Source organism: Fistularia commersonii, chromosome 5, assembly GCF_037954325.1.
Source record: "Fistularia commersonii isolate RoL2024-O1a breed Wild chromosome 5, RoL_Fcom_v1.0, whole genome shotgun sequence".
Taxonomy (NCBI): Eukaryota; Metazoa; Chordata; class Actinopteri; order Syngnathiformes; family Fistulariidae; genus Fistularia; species Fistularia commersonii.
The window spans coordinates 5860140-5881433 of NC_141288.1; the positions used below are offsets into that span (position 1 = coordinate 5860140).

At 41.7% G+C, this 21294-nt stretch overlaps 1 protein-coding gene across 1 annotated transcript in view; it reads left to right on the forward strand.

The window, feature by feature from the left end:
- The window catches only part of LOC147233957 (uncharacterized), a 58900-nt gene that overhangs the window by 28623 nt on the left and 8983 nt on the right, over positions 1–21294 (forward strand). Inside the window, exons 3-4 of the mRNA XM_086147384.1 lie at positions 679–915; positions 21067–21137. Of these exons, the coding sequence (XP_086003510.1) occupies positions 679–915; positions 21067–21137 (308 nt within the window). The remainder of the gene's footprint in view (positions 1–678; positions 916–21066; positions 21138–21294) is intronic.

A 21294-nucleotide genomic window follows, 5' to 3' on the forward strand; every position in this document is an offset into this window, starting at 1 on the left:
ATTGGTGTTTGTTGAAGGATCAGGAATGAGTGGCTGCTTCCACATAGGTGACCGTGAATGCAAATGTGTTTTTTTTTTTTTTCTTTCACATGTTAAATGTGATTGTAACCACATCACATCTGTCACATAACAGTTAGCATCAAATAATAATAAAGATACTTGAGTGCTTTGGATTTCGTATTCGGCAAGGTGTCTTTTTCTAAACTAGCATAGGATTTTAGTCATTGATTTGCTTTGTTCGTTGATTATAAGTCTCTACATATATCTATATAGAAATTAGCTGATTATGTAATAATTTGAATATTTTCATGCTTTTATAAAAAACAAATCAGTTCTATAGGGGAACCAATTTTAATACTTTCATGCTTTTATAGTAAACAAATCAGTTCTATAGGGGAACCTTTGTTTTTACTAAGGTGATATCCCCCCCCCTCAAATAATCTGGATTTTGTGTTCTAGCTTGATTAAATATATAAAAAAAAACATTTTTTTCATGTCCCACCACAAGCATATAAAAATGTAGCCCGACCATAAGGATAAAAAAAAAACAAAAAAAAAACATGCAATCGTGTGACAGTGATCTTGCAAAGTCAGAAAAAATGTTGATATATGAAGTGGTTACATTTTTCAACTTGTAACTGATGTAATATTTTGAGACATATTCTCTCTCTGCTCCAGGTTCTGGGGCGGCCACCGGAAGCCTCGCCGAGGAGGGGTCTGACGACACGACATGGAAGGGACAAACCGAGTACTCGACTGGTGGGAGGAGGACCGGTTGTCCCACGTACGTGGGTGAAGAAAGGGACAAAGGGATGGAGGAGAGGAGAACAAAGGTGCTGCACTTGCTTTCCAAACTCCGGGACGACTCGCCCTGTCAGCCTGGAGGCAACAAAAGCTGCTCCAACTTTGACGACTGTGAGTTCATGCCAAAAAAAAAAAAAAAGCCTTATGGTAGCCATTCATCCCAAACTAACCCCTTTAAAAATACCATCCTGTAACTGTCCGCCCATTATTGGACCGGTATCAGGGTTTTTGTCGTGGGTACATCTTTGAAAAAAAAACAAAAAACAAAAAAACAACCAACAGCGCTGCTCGTTTGGGTTTATTTAACATAAAAACTTTCATTGGCTTCGTAATCATCATGAGATGGAAAATTGTTGGAATTGAATTGTTGGTATGACTAATGCGGTTGGTGCTTCGCTAGAAAGGATTAGCCAAAAAAAAAAAAAAAAAATTACAGATAGAAAATAAGCTGAACATCTAAAATCAGAATTGCGATATCCTCTCTCCGCAAAGCAGCAAAACTTGTGACCATTTAGGTAATGTCATTTTGGCTATTCGCCTCTCGCATGGTGACGTATGTCATCGTTTTTTTTTTCTTGTTTGAGAAAATCATTGCCCCTGGATGCCCTTTTCCCATCCCAAATATTAATATTCATGAAAGTTATGCTTGATTATTTCTAGAAGTTTCTGGAATTGGGGAAGAGATGATTCCGATGCTGATGTGTAAGGAGAGGGTAGTGGCCCGGACAGTGGATTTCTAGAGTTCTACATTTTCAATGTGCGTAAAAAATAGATCGCTCCCATAAGTGGATGGCAAAACCTCCCTGACGCCCAAAGATGGGGCGGCAAATTGTCACAATAAATTAATTGGACAGAATAAAGTCCTGATTAGAAATGCTAATTGTTGGGCTCAGCTTGAATCAAAGGTTGTGCATCCCAGCAGTATTTGAAGGGCAACCTTTGCCTGCCAACACTCTTCCTTTGCCTCCGGTTCACACAATAGACCGTTGGGGGGGGGGAGAATCACAAAACACCTTGGCGCGTTTACCAACGCTCCCTTTCGACTTCAAAAATTTCCCTGTCAATTACAGCACTTGATTTTTTTAGAATAGCTTTCGCTAACAGGAGTTTAGCCGGAGGTTCTCCGGTTCCCCCTCGAGTGGGTAATTTCTAGCATGCCAGCTTTTGTGAGGAGCGCGAGTACGACAATGAGCGCCCGCGCCTAAGGTCAAGGCTGCGTGGGGAGGGACTCCGCAGAGGTCAGCCAGGTCTCCCGTGAGTGCCGGCGTCCCTGAATGGGACTGATTGGACAGGTTTGTTCGGACGGTAATCAAGCGGGATGAAGAACCCCTGCAGCTGGCCGCGCCAATCTCCGGCCAGGTTGTTACGGATGCTTTTGTGAACCGCCGTCGTGTGTGTCCCGTATGGCAAGGTTGTTGTTTAAACCCTAGAGAGAGTTTACGCAAGCCAGGTCTGAGGATACCCCTTTCTTTTGCCCATAAAACTTTATCCGAACTCTACGGAGGAGTTTGTAGGGTAAGACTTGACTCTACTTTTGTAAATAGTGACGCACCAACACACAGAGAGACCAAAGATTTGTGTGTGTGTGTGTGTGTTTTGTTCAAATTTTGAATCGAGCTACATACAAGACTTGGTGCACGAAGACACAAACAAACAAACAAAGTCATTGTTCATCCTCGTGTCCTCCCGTGTTAACATTTTTTTGTGCCTTTTTCAGTAAGTGAGCCCTCATTGTGGCTCCCAAAAAAGTTAAAGTGCTAATGATAATATTTCAGAAGAATTTGGAAGCCTCTTGGGTGAGTGTTGATATGTCTTCAAGTGAAGAAAATCAAGTCCAGTTGCCACGAGAAGAAGATTTTTACAAGAATTTAACTTGACCTGGATGACTGAGAACCTCCAAAGACGTTTTCGGAAGAAGTTAAAAATTACAGTTGATCTGAAGAAGGAAATATTAGCTAAATGTGGTAAAACTATGTCATGGCCAAGTAAACTGTCTGTACAATCCTGAAAAACAAAGATGCACTTAAAACAGCTGATGTGGCTAAAGGGGTGACTATGTAAATGAAACAAATGTCTCAAGTCTTAGAAGAAGTAGAAAAGTGATTATTAGCTTGGATTAATGAAAGACAGCTTGCTGGAGATCATCAGTGAGGGTCTCATATGGTCTCAAAAGACTTTACGTTTGTTGATTAAGTGAAGGAAACGCAGAGTTAAAGTGCTGGCAAGAAAAGAAAAAACACCATAAACACAGCAATTTTTAAGCTTATAATTAAGGTATGATTAAATGATTAAGGTTATCTTAAATTCATTTTTTGTATTTTACCCACAAATGAATCCATAAAAAAAAGTTTCAAAAGAGAGTATGTTTTAGTACGTTTTTGGTGCTGGAGAATGGATCAATGGGATTTACATTGATTTCAATGGGAAACATTAATTCTGTTCACGAACATTTCGGTTGGTGAACTGAGTCAAAGAACAAATGAAATCGGTTGACCAAGGTTCTACTGCACTTTGTTGGGTCAGATGATTCTCATGATGTTCCTGAAGTTCAGTCCAAGTCTGACCTTGCAATTTGATTCAAAGATGTCTTGGTAACAGCAAAGATCCTGGGAATGATTCGGAGAAAAGCGTTATTTCTTCCACCCGACGGGTTTTTTTTTATGTCCATCCCGTTCTGTTTTGCCCGTTTCTTTCATTTTCGAAATGCCGAGATGTTGGTGAAGAAGAGGCTTCAGTCAAGAATCCCTCAACAAAGGGAAATGCTCCACCTGCCATAAAATAAACTTTTAAGTATCTTATTCAGACAGATTATGGTTCAGGTTATATTGAGGATGTCCATAATGAATGGAAGCCAATGCAGTGTAGTTTCCTGACAAAGAATGTTTGTGTGTGTGTGTGTGTGTGTGTGTGTGTGTGTGTGTGTGTGTGTGTGTGTGTGTGTGTGTGTGTGTGAGCTTGCTTGTGTTTCTTTTTAATTAAAGATACCATGGCCTCTTGACGTTTTCTTTCCAATGCATGTGGACAGTTTTCAAAGTGCACTCAGACTGAATATCATATTTTTTCTCCCGCGGTTGGATCTTGTTTTTGTTGTGTGCGCCCCTGCAAACACACACACAAACACACACACACACACACGCGCGTGCGTCTTCTTCTTCTTCTGGCTTTTCCCTTCAGGGGTCGCCACAGTGAATCAACCTTCTCCATCTTACCCTATTCTCTGTATCCTCCTCCCTGACACCAACTGCTTTCATATCCTCTCTCACTATGTCCATAAATCTTCTCTTTGGTCTTCCTTGAGACCTCTTGCCTGAGAGCTCCATTTCCAGCATCTGTCTACCAATATATTCTCTATCCCTCCTTTGCACATGATCGAACCATCTCAGTCTGGCTTGTCTGACCTTCTCTAACCCCAAGCACCTGAAATCCTCCAGGTTTTTTATCTTCACTTCCTGAAGCCTCACCGTTCCCCCCGAGTTCCTCTCATTCACACACATGTATTCTGTCTTGCTGCGACTAACTTTCATTCCTCTACTTTCCAGCATATAACTCCACCTCTAGATTTTCCTCAACCTGTTTTCTGCTCTCACTATGGATCACAATGTCATCTGCAAACATCATGGTCCATGGAGATCCCTGTCTAACCTCATCTGTCAGCCTGTCCATCACCATTGCGAGCAAGAAAGGGGCTCAGAGCTGATCCCTGATGGAGTCCCACCTTCTTCTTGAACTTCTCTGTTACCCCTACAGCACACCGAACCACTGTCTCACAGCTAGCATACATGTCCTGCACCAGTTTAACATACTTCTCTGCCACTCCAAACTTCCTCATACAATACCAGAGCTCCTCGCTTGGCACGCTGTCATATGCTTTTTCTAGGTCTACAAAAACACCACGCAGCTCCCTCTGGCCTTCTCACCATTTCTCTACTAGCATTCTCAAAGCAAATACTGCATCTGTAGTACTCTTTGTAGGCATGAAGCCATACTGCTATTCACAAATGCTGACATCTGCTCTCAGTCGAGTTTCCACTACTATTTCCCATAACTTCATTGTATGGCTCATCCACTTTATCCCTCTATAGTTGCCGCAATTTTGCAAATCCCCTTGTTCTTAAAAATAAGCACCATCACAATTCGTCTCCATTCCTCAGGCATCGTCTCACTCTCTAGGATCCTGTTGAATAATCGAGTCAGAAAATCTACCGATGCCTCTCCTCGACACTTCCATACCTCCACGGGTATATCATCAGGACCAACTGCTTTTCCACTCTTCATCCCCTTCAATGCCCTCCTCACTTCACTTTTACTAATTTGTGCTACTTTGTGGTCTACAATAGTCACCTCTGTACATCCTTTCCATCATTATCTCTCGGTTTCGCCAACCTGTATAGATCATTCTCTCCCTCCTTACTATCCAACCGAGCATACAAGTCATCGTACGCCCTTTGTTTTGCCTTTGCAACCTCTATCTTTACCTTACGTTGTATCTCCCTGTACTCCTGTCTGTTCTCTTCAGTGCTCTCAGTATCCCACTTCTTCTTTGCTAACTGCTTTCTCTGTATATACTCCTGCACTTCCTCATTCCACCACCAAGTCTCCTTATCTACTTTCCTTCCAGATGACACACCACGTACTCTTCTATCTGTCTCCCTGATAACAGTAGCTGTTGTTGTCCAATCATCTGGAAGCTCACCCTGACCACCCAGACCCTTTCTGAACTCCTCCCTGAAAACCATACAACACTCCTCCCTTTTCAGCTTCCACCACTTTGTCCTCTGCTCTGCCTTTGTCCTCACACGCGTGCAATCCCACAAAATGCGCGTCTCATCCAGACACTCATAACTGTGGCCCCTCATTAGTCTCCAACTGGTCATAATTGTCCCTCTTTTTTTCCCTCAAATGCTAACCACTCGCCAAAGGATTCCCAAAATAGAGGGGACCCCCTTCCTGCTCCTCCTCCCCCCTGCACCCCCACCTATCACACCCTGTACTCCGCCATCCATTCATCCACTCAATTGTGTGACCCTTTAGGTTGTCATCAGTCGCCCGCTGCGACTGCAGCGTGAATGTCATCCGTCGGCGTCGGTCCGGGTATGATGTCGAAACAGGAGCTGAGGCTCAGTCATGTTCTTGGCGTGTAGATGAGGGGGAGCAGACACGCATCTCGTCGACACGCAATGCCACACTCTCGGCAAATTACCTGTCAGTTCTTTTTATTCCGACATTTCAGGTGATGAATTGTGGAGAGAAATTGACCTGGAAAAAACATAAACAAATTGTTCCTAAATATAAAATATGAATCAATATTTTTGCAATTTAATTCTGGTCATTGTGATTGGCTCATGACTTTTCTTCTCAGTTTTTTTTTTTTCCCAAAAGAGCAAGAGAAGAGTAATGTGCACAGAAAAGGTGATTCGTACATTAAAAGGGTTTCAGTTGCAGTAATATGTTGAGGAAAAAAAAAAAACATTTCTCATATTTCTTCTTGTTCTAACTTACACCCAGTCTTAGATAAATATATGTATATATATGTGTTCTTATATAGATAGATAGATAGCTAGATAGATAGATAGATAGATAGATAGATAGATAGATAGATAGATAGATAGATAGATAGATAGATAGATAGATAGATAGATAGATAGATAGATAGATAGATAGATAGATAGATAGATAGATAGATAGATAGATAGATAGATAGATAGATAGATAGATAGATAGATAAAACAACTTATGTACCCTGCGTAATTGATAATTGACAAATTGAGTTTTCAGTTTTTCATGCTGTTGTTTTTGAAACAATTTCAATAATACGACAACAGTACAACCTAATTCTAACCTTAATCAACATACACACACTTAAATATTGTGGCCTTCTTAAAATAACGTCCCATGTTATCTTTTCAAGTTTTTCAGAAACCCCCCAAACTAAGCCATATCTACAATTATGAGTTTAATTAAGCCAAAAAAGTCATTTTTGTTAAAAAAGATTACGATATACTTTATTTCCTAAAACACTTATGATAGATGAGCAGATATAGAATGAGTAACATGAGAAAAACTACAAAATGAGAAAAACAACAAAACATGAGAAAAACAACGAAATGATATTATTATGACTGTTCGATCTTTCCTAAACTATTTTTTTTCCACCCGATGTTGTTTTCACTCGTTCACGGAAGCGACGAACACACTGCACGCGCGTTAGCTGAATAGCGGAGCCGCGGCCTCTCATTTGTTTAACAACAACAACAACTGGTTGCGGTGTGAGGGACTCTGTGGGTGTCTGGTGAATGTTAATGCTGCCATCGAACACCTGGTTTGTTCGAAGCGTGGGTAGGGGGGCTGGCTTTTGGCCCCGCTCGCCTCGAGCAGCAGCAGCCCACACCACTATCCCACACTATCATACTGGGGAAGGTCAAATAAAAAGAAAAAAAAGAAACAACACCATTATAAACTCCACTAACACCTATTACTCCACTCCCAGTGTATCCCTGAACTGTCCTGCTACTACACAATGCCGCACTAGTTCAGTAACCCTAGTGCTGATATTTATATACTTATGCACTATTTTATGTTAATTATATTTTTTTGTATAGCATAACTTATCATGTCTATAGTTCCTATTTATAGTTAACTACATTTAATGTACATCTGTATAATATGTACATTGTACCCCAGTTGTAACTCACCTGTCTATTATTGACATAATACATCAACTGTTAATTTATTTATCATACTATCAATTTATTCATTGAATCTGGAAGTGCCGCTTTTTTTAAATGCTGTATTTTGTTGCCCTGTACTTGAACATATAGAATGACACCAAAGTGGAATCTAATCTAATGTCATTAAAATATTTATACCATAACAGAAGATGTCATTAAAGTGATCAATGGCACTCAGAGCACGTAAATAGATCCATATAAACACGACCCTTAATTTAGCAATTTACTTTCTGTAATTTTTTCTTTCACAATTTTTATTTACTACTCGGTTTTTACACAATCCAGTGGTGGACATGGACAATAGTTTTTTTTTGTTTTTTTTTGGTTGCTTTTTTTAAGCACAATTATGAAACAATTTTTTTTAATCTATGTTTTCCAATTTGATTATGTACGCATGTTCAGGTACGATGCCTTTTTATAAGCTCCCTCAGCTCGGCTTTTCTTTCGGGAACACGCCGAATGTGTTTATCGTTCAGTCTGGAGGGGGCAAACAAGCAGCGTGCCCTATTGACAAGCTTCGGTGTGGAATACGGCACGCCGTGCTGAAGGCAGAGGAAGGGGGTAGAGGGAGAGCCAGCAAAGTCAATCTGTCAAAGAGTCTATTATCTGGCGTCTAAATAGAGAGCGCCCTCCACAATGGCCTTATTAATGGCACAAAGTCAAGGAGCGGCGGGGCAATAATAGCAGATGATTTTGCTTTGTGGGTTTATCTCTGGAGATCTGTTATTGCAATATAGCAGATGATTTGGGCACTGGGGGCATATCAGTGTGTCAGGAGACGATTGGGCCTCGGTGTGTGCGAGCTTGTGTGTGCGTATGAATTGATGTTAAATGTCTGTGTGTGTAAAGCATAGGTTGTGGTTTGTGGTGAGGCCGGTGGCGTGCAGCCAGATACAGGAGTGTGGCTGCTACGTGTGTCTTTGTTTGTTTTCCTACCAGAGCTTAACCCCCGCCACTGCCACCTCCAAAACACACACACATACACACACACACACTTTTCAGTATTTTGGAGAAAGTGAGGGGGAGGAGTTGTGTGTTCATGGAGAAACAACAGCGGCGGCGGGAGAATGCTGCCAAATACTGTCACCATGTAGCACCCACTCAAGAGGAACAAACAAATGTTGGCAAGTTCGGCCCTGAAAGGCCGGTTTTTACACCCCTGTAGCTATGAACATCACAGCAGACAGCCTTTATTTACCCTTTAAATAGCAAACTCTAATAAATTGTTGGACCTGTCCACCCCCTTAAAAAAATTCCAGGGCCACCTGAACGCTCAATTTCAGCGCAGCGATGTTCCCTATCCTCACTGCCTGCACAGCACTACGAGTATCAGTGTTAAATATCAGCGCTGTATTTGTCATTAACCGCCACAAATTCCTTTGTCTGCACCAGCACTGTTAATGACGAATGACATTTATTTATTAGTCACCTTGAGCAGAAATAGGAGCTGCTTCTACAAAGAGATGTATTTTGACAAAAAACACAAATATAAGTACATATTTAATGAATTGACACTGTTAACGTATGTAGTTGTGACTCTTTACATATAGACAAGAGGAATTTTTCTTGAATTTTTAAGCAAAAAAAAGTGAATTGAATTCAGTAGCAAGTGATTTTAAATCAACGAAACCTCTAAAAAGTAAAAAAAAAAAAAAAAGAGTGCGATTCCTCTCTTAAAAAATCATTGACATGCATTAAAACACTTATTCTGGGCAAAGAAAATATTGGTAGATGGAGTGACAGGACATGGAGTGAAAGAAGAAGATACAGAAATGAGGGTTAGTTGGAGGAAACTCTAGGGAGCAGCCAGAGAAAAAGTGTGTGTGTATGTGTGAGTGTGTGTGGGGGGTCACAAGAGTGAACCTGGTTTTTGCAGATCCTAGAGATTTTTCAGGAACTAGGCTGTTTCTTCGTGCAATCGGAAGCAGCAGAGGAACCAGGAACTCGGGACCTAACTTCCAAATATTATTTTAGCTCCTACTGCAAGGCAGGATATTTTTTCTTAGGGTCCCATAAGAACTCATGACGTCAGTGCTTGGAGATTGAACAAACTCATAAGTTGTGGCCATTGCCTGATAGTTTTTACGATCCGCGGAGCGTCATTTTTGTACTGTAGTCCCCGGTCAGCTCGGTTCTTGATTCTCGCGACATGTGGCTAAAGTAGACATCACCGGCAAGAAATGTACCGATGGAGAGGTCTAAGCTCTTCAGAGATTTTGGAGGCTCGCTGTGAAACATAAACATTTCGGTCAAAATGAAGTACAGTCAACTAAAGGCGGGGAGTTTTCAGTGCGAGGAGAAAATAAAATCACCCAAACCCAGTTAATAGTCCATGGTTACAATTCCTGCCATGCAGAATATGAATGCTTTGGCAACTTCAATCTCCATGTCGTCTGTGTCGTCCCTGTTGTGGTCCCTTACTATGATTCATTATATTTAAATGCATATACATATACATATACATATACATATACATATACATATACATATACATATACATATACATATACATATACATATACATATACATATACATATACATATACATATACATATACCGGCGGCGGGCCGTGCATTTCACACCCAGGCCTTCAGTAGTGCTCCATTTGTCACTCCACTCCTCAATAACTCTTGTATGGCTATAAAAATTACTTTTCTTAACGTTCTTCTTGAAAAGTCCATCTTGAAAATAGCTCCTTCAGACATTATGGGTGGACAAATTAGCTATTACATCAACACAACTATATTTGTGTTCATGCAGCGCACTAGCTCAAACTAGTTCACTCTCTGACTATGCAATCAAAAGTGACATGCTGACATTAGCATAGCCTTCTAGAAGGCCTTAGTGTCACAACTCAAAATCGGATCGGTTGAAGCAACAGTTTCATAGACACTCGCTTTTTGCTCGAGCACCTGTGAATCGGATTCTGCAGGTCTCCAGGCAGATTTCTTTGACTTTGCCCCTGCCTGGTAACAACTAATGGCTGAAATGTGATTGGCTAAATGCTTTCATATGAAAATACATGTCTAGAAGCAACACAGCCTGGGAAAAAAGCTAACCATGGACAAATTATAATTAAAATAAGTCTATGATTATGATACTTTTTAGGCCAGCAGAGAAGGCCTTGCAGGCCCTGATGGCCCACCACTGACATGTACATATATAAATATATATATAAATATCGTGAGAGAAGAGGATACAGAGAGTAGGGTTAGATAATATTATGTATAAACATATATAAATATAAACCCTGCCGATTCACTCGTCGATTAGAGATCCTAGTGTGCTTGATGGTCAGTTTTTTCCATTGAAATTTGCTCGACTCATTTTGCTCGAGCGAACAATAACCAGCATCTCGAGATGAAATAAAACCAAAACCATCAAAGAAATACCTGGGTGCTCTCAGGAATCCCTGGGTTTGAGGTTTATCATGAATGACAATAGCTGATGTTCATCTTCCAAGCCTGCCTCAGTTTGCCTTTCCCAGGTGCAGCCTGGAGCAACATATGACAGCGGTTACGACTGATAACGGCTGTTTAATAGACTGATAACAGCCTCCGTGGCTGCTCAGACACGAGAGGCTACCGTTTATACCCTGTCTCATTTGAGAACCAAACATCTTCAAAACATAGAAGAAAACTCCACACACGGAAAATGTGCGTAAGTCATCTTTCCAAATTGTCATCATGCCTGTTTTTTGGGTTTTTTTGCATTTTTTGCAAGTGTTGACATGCTTATTCGGAAAACCTGATAGGGTTCATTAAGTCCCAACGGTTTGTTTTCCCTCATTTGACTTTCAATAAAAATCAAAAACAAACGTCAGTAAATACGTACCTTTATGGTTTATACCCGTGTCTGTGCACACACAATAACGTGTTTGTGTGTGTGTGTGTGCGTGTGTGGTTGGATAGCTGTCATTCACTTTTACATGCGATAAGTGATAAAGTAATGTAAATAGCAAGTGATGAATAACAATACTAAAGGACTGCCAATAGAAATGTCATAACACTTAATACTACTAAATACAACTTAATTACAGGGGTAGAAAGTATATTACTTAACGTTAATATCCTTACCGTGAATAAAAGATACGTTTCTCTCTAAATGTTTGAAATGCACTGGACTGGTGTACCTTTATAAAAAATAAAAAATAAAGGAATAATTTTTTGATGTTTTGTAAGATTAATAGATAAAAATATATAACTGCATTTTGAAGTAATTTTTTTCAGCTTAAGAGGATTTTTGTGTCCGTTATACTCCAATATGTAGTTTATATTTATATTTATATGCGTTCAGCTGTGAATCCAAAAAAAAAAAAGCACATAATGTAAATACAATGAGGAAACAATTTGCTGCACAGGATTGTGACGAGTATATTTTGCTGATACGTACATACTTTAAGTACTTCTGTATTTTATTACTTGAGTAAAGTTCTAAGTGAAGGAATTTGTGTTTTTACTGGAGTAAAAAAATTTAATTCTCTTTTTTTTAAAAAAAAACAACAACGTATACGCGACCCTTCCATTGCGCCCCCTGCTGGCCAACCTCCACTTTCCCCTCCATTCCTGCTTTATCAGATAAGGTTTCCATCGCCACCTTTAATGCAAGCGCCGCTTCAAATCTCTTGACAATACCTCATTCTGCACTGTTGTAAAACGAGAAGCCCGGCCGAGTCTGCCACCGCTCTTGGACTTCTCACCTCATCTCGCAGTGCCACACGTGATATTTCTGTCCCGTGGGGGCGGAGGGGCCTAAACGCCACTGTGTCCCACAGACCTGTCTCCCTGCCACTTTGGTCCGTTTCACCATGAGAATGCTGCTTTTGCTCTAAATTCCCGCCTTTTAATCACATATTTTCTAGCTGTATATGTAGGGCGGGTCACACTCTGACATTCCCCCCCCACACCCCATCAGAAAAGGGGGTCACCAAACCTCCACCCGCTGAATGTGACCTTTGTTAAAAGGAATTATAGGGCACTTGATACAGTGTTGATGACGATGAGGCGAAAACAAAAGTCTGGGATTAAGCGGGAAAGAGAGCAAACAAACCAGAGAACATGCTAAAAACACAATGGAGGTCTCTGTGAGTATGTGTGTGGTATTGTTTTTGTGTTTCAAGTAAATGCGCACAATAAACCCGGCAATTTGCGGCATTTTGGCTCCGGGGCGCAAACGTGTCAGGAGGTTTGACAGAAGACTTTGAAGGTTTGAAGTCACGTGTGCCGAGTTTGCTGAACCTGCTGCTGCAAACAGTGTCATTCATTCATTTATTCATTCATTGATTGTCTATTCTGCTTATCCAGCTGTTGGTTCGTCAGTCAATCACAGAGAATTTAGGGTCTCCTATTAACCTCCTGCATGTTTTTTGGGCTGAAGGATGCAACCTGGAGGAGCCGCACACAGAAACAGGGAGAACACGCAAACGCTGGACAGAAAAGCCGCATATTGCTTCATGCTGCACCATTTGGCCTTGCTTGGACGAAAATACAAAAAAAAACAAAAAAAAAAACCCTATACACACAACACACTACTACACACACAACACACTAAGTCCTCTGGAACTGATCTACTTTCAGGGTTTATCTATTTATAGAGTTGCTGATTTTTAATAGTGTGATATTAGCAGCATTTAGCCTTTGTGTGTTTTATCGTTATCCACTTGCAGAGTCTATAAAATGTGTTATATGGTGATATTTGTCAAGGATTTGCAGCAGTTTTTGATCAGTTCACTTTTAACCGCTCCATTCAAAGCCACGTTCAAGATGTCTTTGGAGCTTCTCACTTAATGTGCTCTAATTTGCAGGGGCTTGGTTTTTGTTTGTTGAGTGTTTTTTTTGTATTTGAAGCAGTTTATCTTGATGCTCTTTGGCACCGGGGAACACTTTCTCTCTTTCTCGCTCTCTCTCTCGCTCTGATGACGATGTTTTTCTAACGCACGTGCATGTGTTTCCTCTTTTCCCCGGGTTGCAGCTTCCCTCGAACCGCTGCCAGTACAACCGCAATTCGGAAGCCAAAACTTCTCAGCGCTAAACGTTGCCTAAACCAAAGTCAGGCATGTGATTAAACAAGGAAATATTGAATCAATTAAAATACTCAAGACATGTTTATCCAGACTTTAAAAAAAAACATAGCAAAAAAAAAAAAAAAATGATCCCTAGCCCTCTCTGCCCCCGGGAGGAAGTATAAATCATACCGAGGTGAGTAATCGCTGCCTGCAGTGTTTTTCATCTGTCAGCTACAGACACCCAAAATGACGTCCAAGTGTGTGTTAAATGAGTTGTGACCCCCAGGGCTGGTGGTGGTGGAGGGCTGTTTGCAGCCCGCGGCCCATTGCACGGGCGGTGACTCAGCGAGAGAAAAGGAACAACACCCGAAAAAACAAACGCCGGCGAAAGAGTGAACCTCCTCGCTCATCATCATCATCATTGCCCCCATTCTTCCTCTCTCAATTGCTACTGAATCGCCTCGGTCTCATTACAGATTACGGCCCGAACAGAGTGACTCTCCCCTTTCTCTCGCTTTTCTCCTCACAGTCCCTCTCTTGATTAACATTTTCTGCTAGGCTTCACACTAAAGGCGCAACCTGTGCGCTTAAAAGGCAGGGTGGAGGAGGAAAAAAAAAAAAAAGCCATCAAGCGCTGGAGTGGAATCAGATAAGGCTATCAGGCAGGAGGTTTTACTGCCCCGGCTTTGTCCCGCTCCCCGCCCTCCCTCGCTTCCTCCCTCAATCTCTCACTCCACTGCACCTTTTGTGCGGCCGATTCCCTGACGGAGCGCGCCCCCTCAGCCCGGGGGACCCCGCGACCTTCTCCAGATTCTGCACCGCAGGCCGACGCTGTTTGTACCAGGTATCGGTCCTGTTGTGGGAGAATTAAATCTGTTTACGCAGACGCGTTGTTTGGGGGTAGGGGTCCCGTTTCCAAACATTAATCTCTGAAAGTCCCCTAACATATGTTCTAAGACACACATGTATACTTAAAATTGTAGAATTCATATGATCTGGGTTAAAATCCGCAAAATCCATTTGTTTATTCTAGATTGGAATCATTTATTTAAAAAAACAAAAATTGGAAGAAAAAAAAACGCACAGGTATAAGTATCAGCAGTATTAAACCAATATAGATAAGGAAGCTTAACAAGGTAGCCAAGAGATGAGAAAAAAATTGGAATTTAAGTTTTTATTTTTAGTGTGTTTTAAAGCTGATTTAAGACACGGGTCGAAAGTGACCCGTTAACACCGGGGATGCTACCAGAAAACTAACACAGGAGGAAGGTTAAAGAGAAAAATTAGGCTAAAAACTGAGTGGGCTTCGATGAAAATTTGATGTGTGTGTGTGTGTGTGTGTGTGTGTGTTGGGGCAGATTATTATAAGGGCCTAAAGGGTCCAATTTGCACTTGATACTGAGCCAGATCATTTTTTTTTACCATTTGAATTTAGTCGATGCCCCTGTTCTTCTCAGGTGAGCTGGTCAGTAGAAGCTGGGTCTGACTCACAAAACAAACCGTAACAAATGAGTGTTCATGTCGAAATCTTCTTGCCGCGGCAACTGGACTTGAATTTTCTTCACTTGTAATCTGAATTGTTTTATCAGTCTTTTCCTAGTGTTGGGCTTATGACAATATCAAACGTGTATGATATCCAGGTCTTAAAACAGCCAACAACAAATAGATGAGCTCGAATAAAACAGGAAACAGGAAGCCAGGCAGACTAACAGTTTCCAGAGAAGTATTAGCAGCAGAGACGGTATTGCAAGGCGGTATGGATGAATGGGAAATGATGAAGGACGTCCCGGTCAGGACGGTGGAGATGTGGGACAGCCCAGCTTGGACGATGTCGACTCTCCAACGTATCAAGACAGACTGAAGAAGGAAAAGCGATGGAGTGAAATAGCAGAGGCTCTCCAACTACTGGTGAAAACATTGCATGGTGAGGAAAGTTACTGAAAGAATCTAGTTGTAGTTGCAAATAGTGACCTCGTAAGATTTACAGTCTTTGTAAAATATCGGTCTGAGATTTGGCTGCGACTACAAACTAGTCTTTGGATGTGAGCAGGTGTGAAGTGACAGTTTGACACAAGATTTTTCCAAATCTTTTCAAAGTCTTTTGATGCATTGGCGGCTTAACCCTCATGCGATCTTAACATTGTGTTTATTCCCCTTGTCCTACCGGTCAAAAATGACCCATAAGACAATCTTTGTTCCCTAGTGGTGTACAGCCCACATGGAAACATAAACAAAAACAAAGAATCACTTTTTCTAATTATGGGGTAGTCATAACATTTGGAAAAGTCGGAAAAAAAAAGGTTAAGGTGTTTTTTTCTACAGCTAAACATGGTAGTGGGTCACTTTTGACTCGCGAGACAACACAAGGGTTTAGTTAATCTCACTGTAAAGTGGATGAGTTGGCCTTCTTGAAGAAGCTCTTGATATTTCTCTGGATTTGAGAAAACTTCACTGGTTGGTTGTGAGAAGCAGCAGCTCGCGCTACATGCAATTCCAACGATAAACATTTAGCCTCCAAAATGACAATAAGCTTGTTGCCACGCAGCGCCAGGTTAGCTGAGCCCTACATTACTACTGCATTAATTGGGAAACCCGAATCACAGCTTGCCTGTCCGACATCTCAAATTGGATGGCGTCTAACCATCTGAAGCTCAACCTAGACCAGAGTGAGCTGCTGTTTCTCCCAGGGAAAGGTTGTCCGCATAGAGACCTGGCCATCACCATCAACAACAATGTGGTAATGCCAACCAGAACTGTGAGAAACCTGGGTGTGGTCCTAGACAACCAACTGTCGTTCTCAGCAAACGTCGCAGCAGTCGCACGTTCCTGCAGATTCCTCCTTCACAACATCAGGAAGATTCACCGATTCCTCGCGGAGGATACGGCGCAGATACTCATCCAGGCTCTAGTCATCTCTCGTCTGGACTATTGCAACTCCCTCCTTGCCGGTGGCCCGGCGGTGACCATCAGGCCTCTGGAGCTTATTCAGAAAGCGGCAGCCCACCTGGTGTTCAACTGTCCCAAATTCTCCCATACAACTCCCCTTCTTATGTCCCGTCACTGGCGCCTGCATCAAGTTCAAGACCCTGGTGCTCGCCTACCGGGCAGTGAATTGGACAGCAACGTCATATCTTCAGGATATGGTCAAGCCACATGTCCCTACCCGTCCCCTCTGATCTGCCACCTCTTAGCGACTGTCCGCCCCATCATTCAGCGCCCCCGGCTGCCGATCGAACCGCTCTCCGCTCTCGGTCATGGCTCCTCAGTGGAGGAATGAACTCCTGGAAAAGGTCAGAACAGCAGGGTTGCTGCCCATCTTCCGCCGTGAGCTGAAAACATACCTCTTCACCAAGCACTACCCCATTAATTGCACTTAGACCCCCCCCCCCCCAAAAAAAAACAAGAAATTAACGTATGTGTGTATATGGTTTTGAGATGGCTGTTTGGTAGAGTGGTGACTTCTGAATAACGACTACTGGTACTTTGGATCTTTGGTTATTGAATTGCAATTTTTGTAAGTCGCTTTTGATAAAAGCGTCTGCTAAATTACTGTAATGTAATGTTAGATATGAACCGATTGAAAAACCTAATGTTTTTTAATTTGGAAAAAAAAAGGTTTTGGCTCTTGTCCCAATCGCCAATCCCTGCCCCAAGTACCACACAACACTTATGGTACTACTGTGTCACGTCATTGGACAATACTGGGCATAACTCTGCCAACGGTGGCGTTTCAAGAGGACATCACCATGAAAAATGCTTTCTTCCAGTAGAAAAAAGAAAGTCGAAAATTATATTCAGAATATCATCACTGGAATATTTCTGACCTGGGAGTGCCCAGTAACTGGCGTCCGCCATACGTCTTTAGCCGTTTTTAGCCGAACAGAAAAGTTCGAAGCACAGATTTTTTCGCTTTGGGAACTTTCCTTGTCCGAAGGAAGTTTTGCATTAAGGGGACCATGGTAGGGGAATGCAAGTAGCTGCGACAAGTACCTTAAGCACCAGGGACACAACAAGGGCAATATGGAGACCAAAATTACTATTCATGTTCTGTAATGTGGGGAATAGTAACCATGGACTATCAAATTGGTTTTTATTTTCTCCCCGCACTGCTCTGCTGCATGAGAAACACCGCCGTTGGCTAACTCAATGCTTATGTTGGCCATACATGTTTTGTCCTGTGCTCCGGAAACTCTTCTAGTCGAGCTAGGGCCTCTTTGTTGGTCCATTTCTTGCAGGTTCTGCCCATCTTTTTGCAAGAAAACAGCTGACCCGCGATCAGAATAGTTTTTGAAAATCAACTAACTAATCACCAAGCACCTACATCACATGAATTCCTATAAACTGTAAGAGGAAGTGAGGTCCTTGCTTCCTGGTTCCTTAGCTGTCCGAAATCATGAGGAAATGGCTGAGTTCCCGAAAAGGTTCTAGGATCAACAAAAAGTTCCTGCGGTGGGAAAGGAGCTTTTATCGCTGAACTATCACCGGGAACCTAGCTGGCTGCTGCAGACGCCTACCAAACTTCTCCCATTCGTCTGAAAGCCGAAGTGGATCGGCTCAGATGAGTCACCATTTGACTCCCGCAGATTGTTCCTGCCAGCGTTTCAATCCCTCCTACCCTTTAAAAGAGTGAGAACTGAGAAATCTGGACCCAGATCTTAGCACCGGCTGCACGTGTGACCCGCAGATCCCGGCACGACAGCGCCTTCTTCCTCGGGGATATTTGCAAACAGATGCGTGCATATTTTTTTTTTCCCTTCCTTATTCTTTTTTTGATCAATCAAGCTTTAACAAGTCAAGTTGACTAGATGCGAATGTACCATTTTGCATGTGAAAGGGGGAGGCCGCGGAAGGCCTGGTTTTGATTAGGCCTAAGCTGATAAATGGCAGATTCAAACAGCCCCCTGCTATTGCGGAGAAACCCCAGAGGTCCAGGGGTTTAAATCCAGACTGATATCAACTCTGTTGCTCCTCTTTCTTCTCCAAACCAATGAATAGATCCATTATTCAGTAGCTTCATTCTCATCTCCTAAATTGAAGTGGCAGCAGCTTAAAAGCCCCCATTCTGCCCCCCGTCCTCTTTTTTTTTTTCCCCCCAAGTCTCTCTCCCTCCTAAATTTGGCTGCTGAAATATTCATGGGTATGGTTACCCTTCGGTTTGCAACTAATTTCAGCCGTCAGCATTAAATGCCGTCATGTTTCAGCCATCAGAACCTGAAATAAGCTTCCCTCCCTCCAGAATTTTTTTTTTTTTAACCTTTACATGGATATTTATTGGAGGTTACCAGCATATTTGACAGATACGGTATCGGGGGGGGGGGGGGGGGATCCTTTTGGTCCTTTTGGTCCTTTTGGTCGTGTGAACCAGCACACCTTTAACAAAAATATTACTATCTTGTCATTCTTCTTGGCATTCAAAAAACTGGCGGTGTTGGCGGTCCGGTCCAGACGTTCTCCCTCATATTGTCATCCTCCAAGGTCAAAGATAGGTCACAGTAGAACTTGTGAACTTGGGGGCGGGCTGACATCACAAGTAGTGATCACAATAGGGGGCTGAACCTTTCAGATACTGATGGAGGGAAATTGTCTGCATGGTGGGGTCCTCTGGTTTCCTCTAAAAATATGCAGTAGGCTACATGGAGACCCTAAATTGCCCAGATGTGGGAATTGAATGGGAGTGAATGGTTATATGTCAATATAACAGGTGAATGAGAGAATGAATGGTTGTAATTATATGGTGTGTGAATGAGAGTGGATGGTTGTATTTCTATATAATGGTTGAATGAGAGGGACTTGTTGTATGTCTCTACATCAGTGTACCCCAAACTACGGCCCGGGGGCCGGATATGGCCCGCCTCCATATTTTTCCCGGCCTCTGAACATTTCCAGAGAGCCATTATGATTTTTTTTTTTCATTCGGGCTACGTAATCGGGACTTGTACACGCATAGAACGTACCATTCTATTCCACTATCCTACAATCTGTGCCTTATCTGAAACCCCTCCCTCAAAAAAAAAAAAAAAATCCTGAACACACCCATGGCAAATAACATGGAATAATGGCAAAAGATTAGGTAAGAGAAAAATAGATACAGAATGCAGGGTATTTAACCTGCAGTGGACAAATGATTTTTTTTTTTTTGTTGAATTCAAAGAAAAGGCTGTTTATCTCATCTGACAAGAAATGAGACAAAGACATTATTCATTAATAATGTTATTATTTATTTTCTGTTTTTTTTTTTTTCTTGTCAAGATCCCAGAAAGGGTTAATTTTTTGGTTATGTGTGGCTTTCTGGAAAGCAATCAATGTTTACATTTAGACACCTCTGCGATCGTCACACTTTTTGGAGATGGAGTTAAAAGTGTAGTTGAACGCTTTGGTCCCGATCTGAAGGTTGACATATTTGCATTTATTAATGATAATTTCTCCGGTGTATATGAAATGCAATTCAAAGAACTACATTCTTTTTTAATCTACGCATCTATTAAATAATAAAAGGCCTATAATATATCACATACAAACCCTAATTTATCGAATTGTCAGCATAAACATATGAAATTACTGGAAATTTAAAGGTCGCGATGCAAAAATGAGTCACCCGGCCTATTGACCAAACTGGTAACTACGGTAACTAATCCACTGTTTGTAAAATCTCATACGCTTGACAATAATCACCAGCAACAAGCGAGCAGCAACAAACTCATTCCTAGACTATGTGCTAAAGTTTTCCTCTGTATTGGTGTGTTGTCCTGTGTAAATGATGGAAATCTTCATTAACGGAAAGGTTAATGACTTTTTTTTTTAATTTTTATTTTTTTCATTTGTGGGGTTTCTTAATTTTATTCCAAGTATTTTTATATCAACTGCCTATACTTACTGTGTTGGTGTAGGCGACTGGAGAAAAATACATTATTCAGCATATATACTGAACATTGTGGCCTTTCTTGAAATATTCGCATGTAATATTTTTCAAATTATTTCTGATAATTTCCCCGTTTTATTCCCCCGTTTCAAATTATTTCTGAAACCCCCCAAAAAGTCACCCAGTGTAAAATAAGAAGTTGATTTATGAAAAAAATTAGGCCATTAATTTAAAACGGATCTTCTCAACATCCATCAATTTTAAACTCAAGATGCCCTTCCCCCAGAGCACATGCACAAACACACACACACACACACACACACACGCACACACACACACGCACACACACACACGCACACACACACACGCACACACACACGCACAACACGACCAACTGACTGGACCCTGTGAACCGCTCGCCCCGTATTGTCCCCTCTTTCTGACCCCGGGGCCACCAGAAGGGAGAAATATTACTCTAATCCACTCTACACACACACACACACACGCACACACACACACATTGTAACATTACATTTTTTTTTATTTGCCATAAAATAATGAATGCTTTTGAAGGAACATCTGACATGAAGCAGGCTCTTTGGGGTCAGAGGGGACCATTGAATGCGTTCCTCGCCTGAACCTGAATGTTTTTCCTTCTTTCTCCCCGCAGTCGACTTTTTGGCAAAGTACTGCATCTTCAGTCGGGAGAAGCTGGCGGAGTACAAAAGGGCTTTTGAAGCAGTAAGTGAAAAGGGATTTAAAGCCTTTATACTGTATATCCCCTTTGCTCTGGGTGTCCCCCTTAAAGGCCCCAATATGGTACACTCAGAATCACAAAGCTTAAATCATTCTGTTTCCTTTTTTTTTCTTTTTTTAACAAATATGATGACAGGTTGCC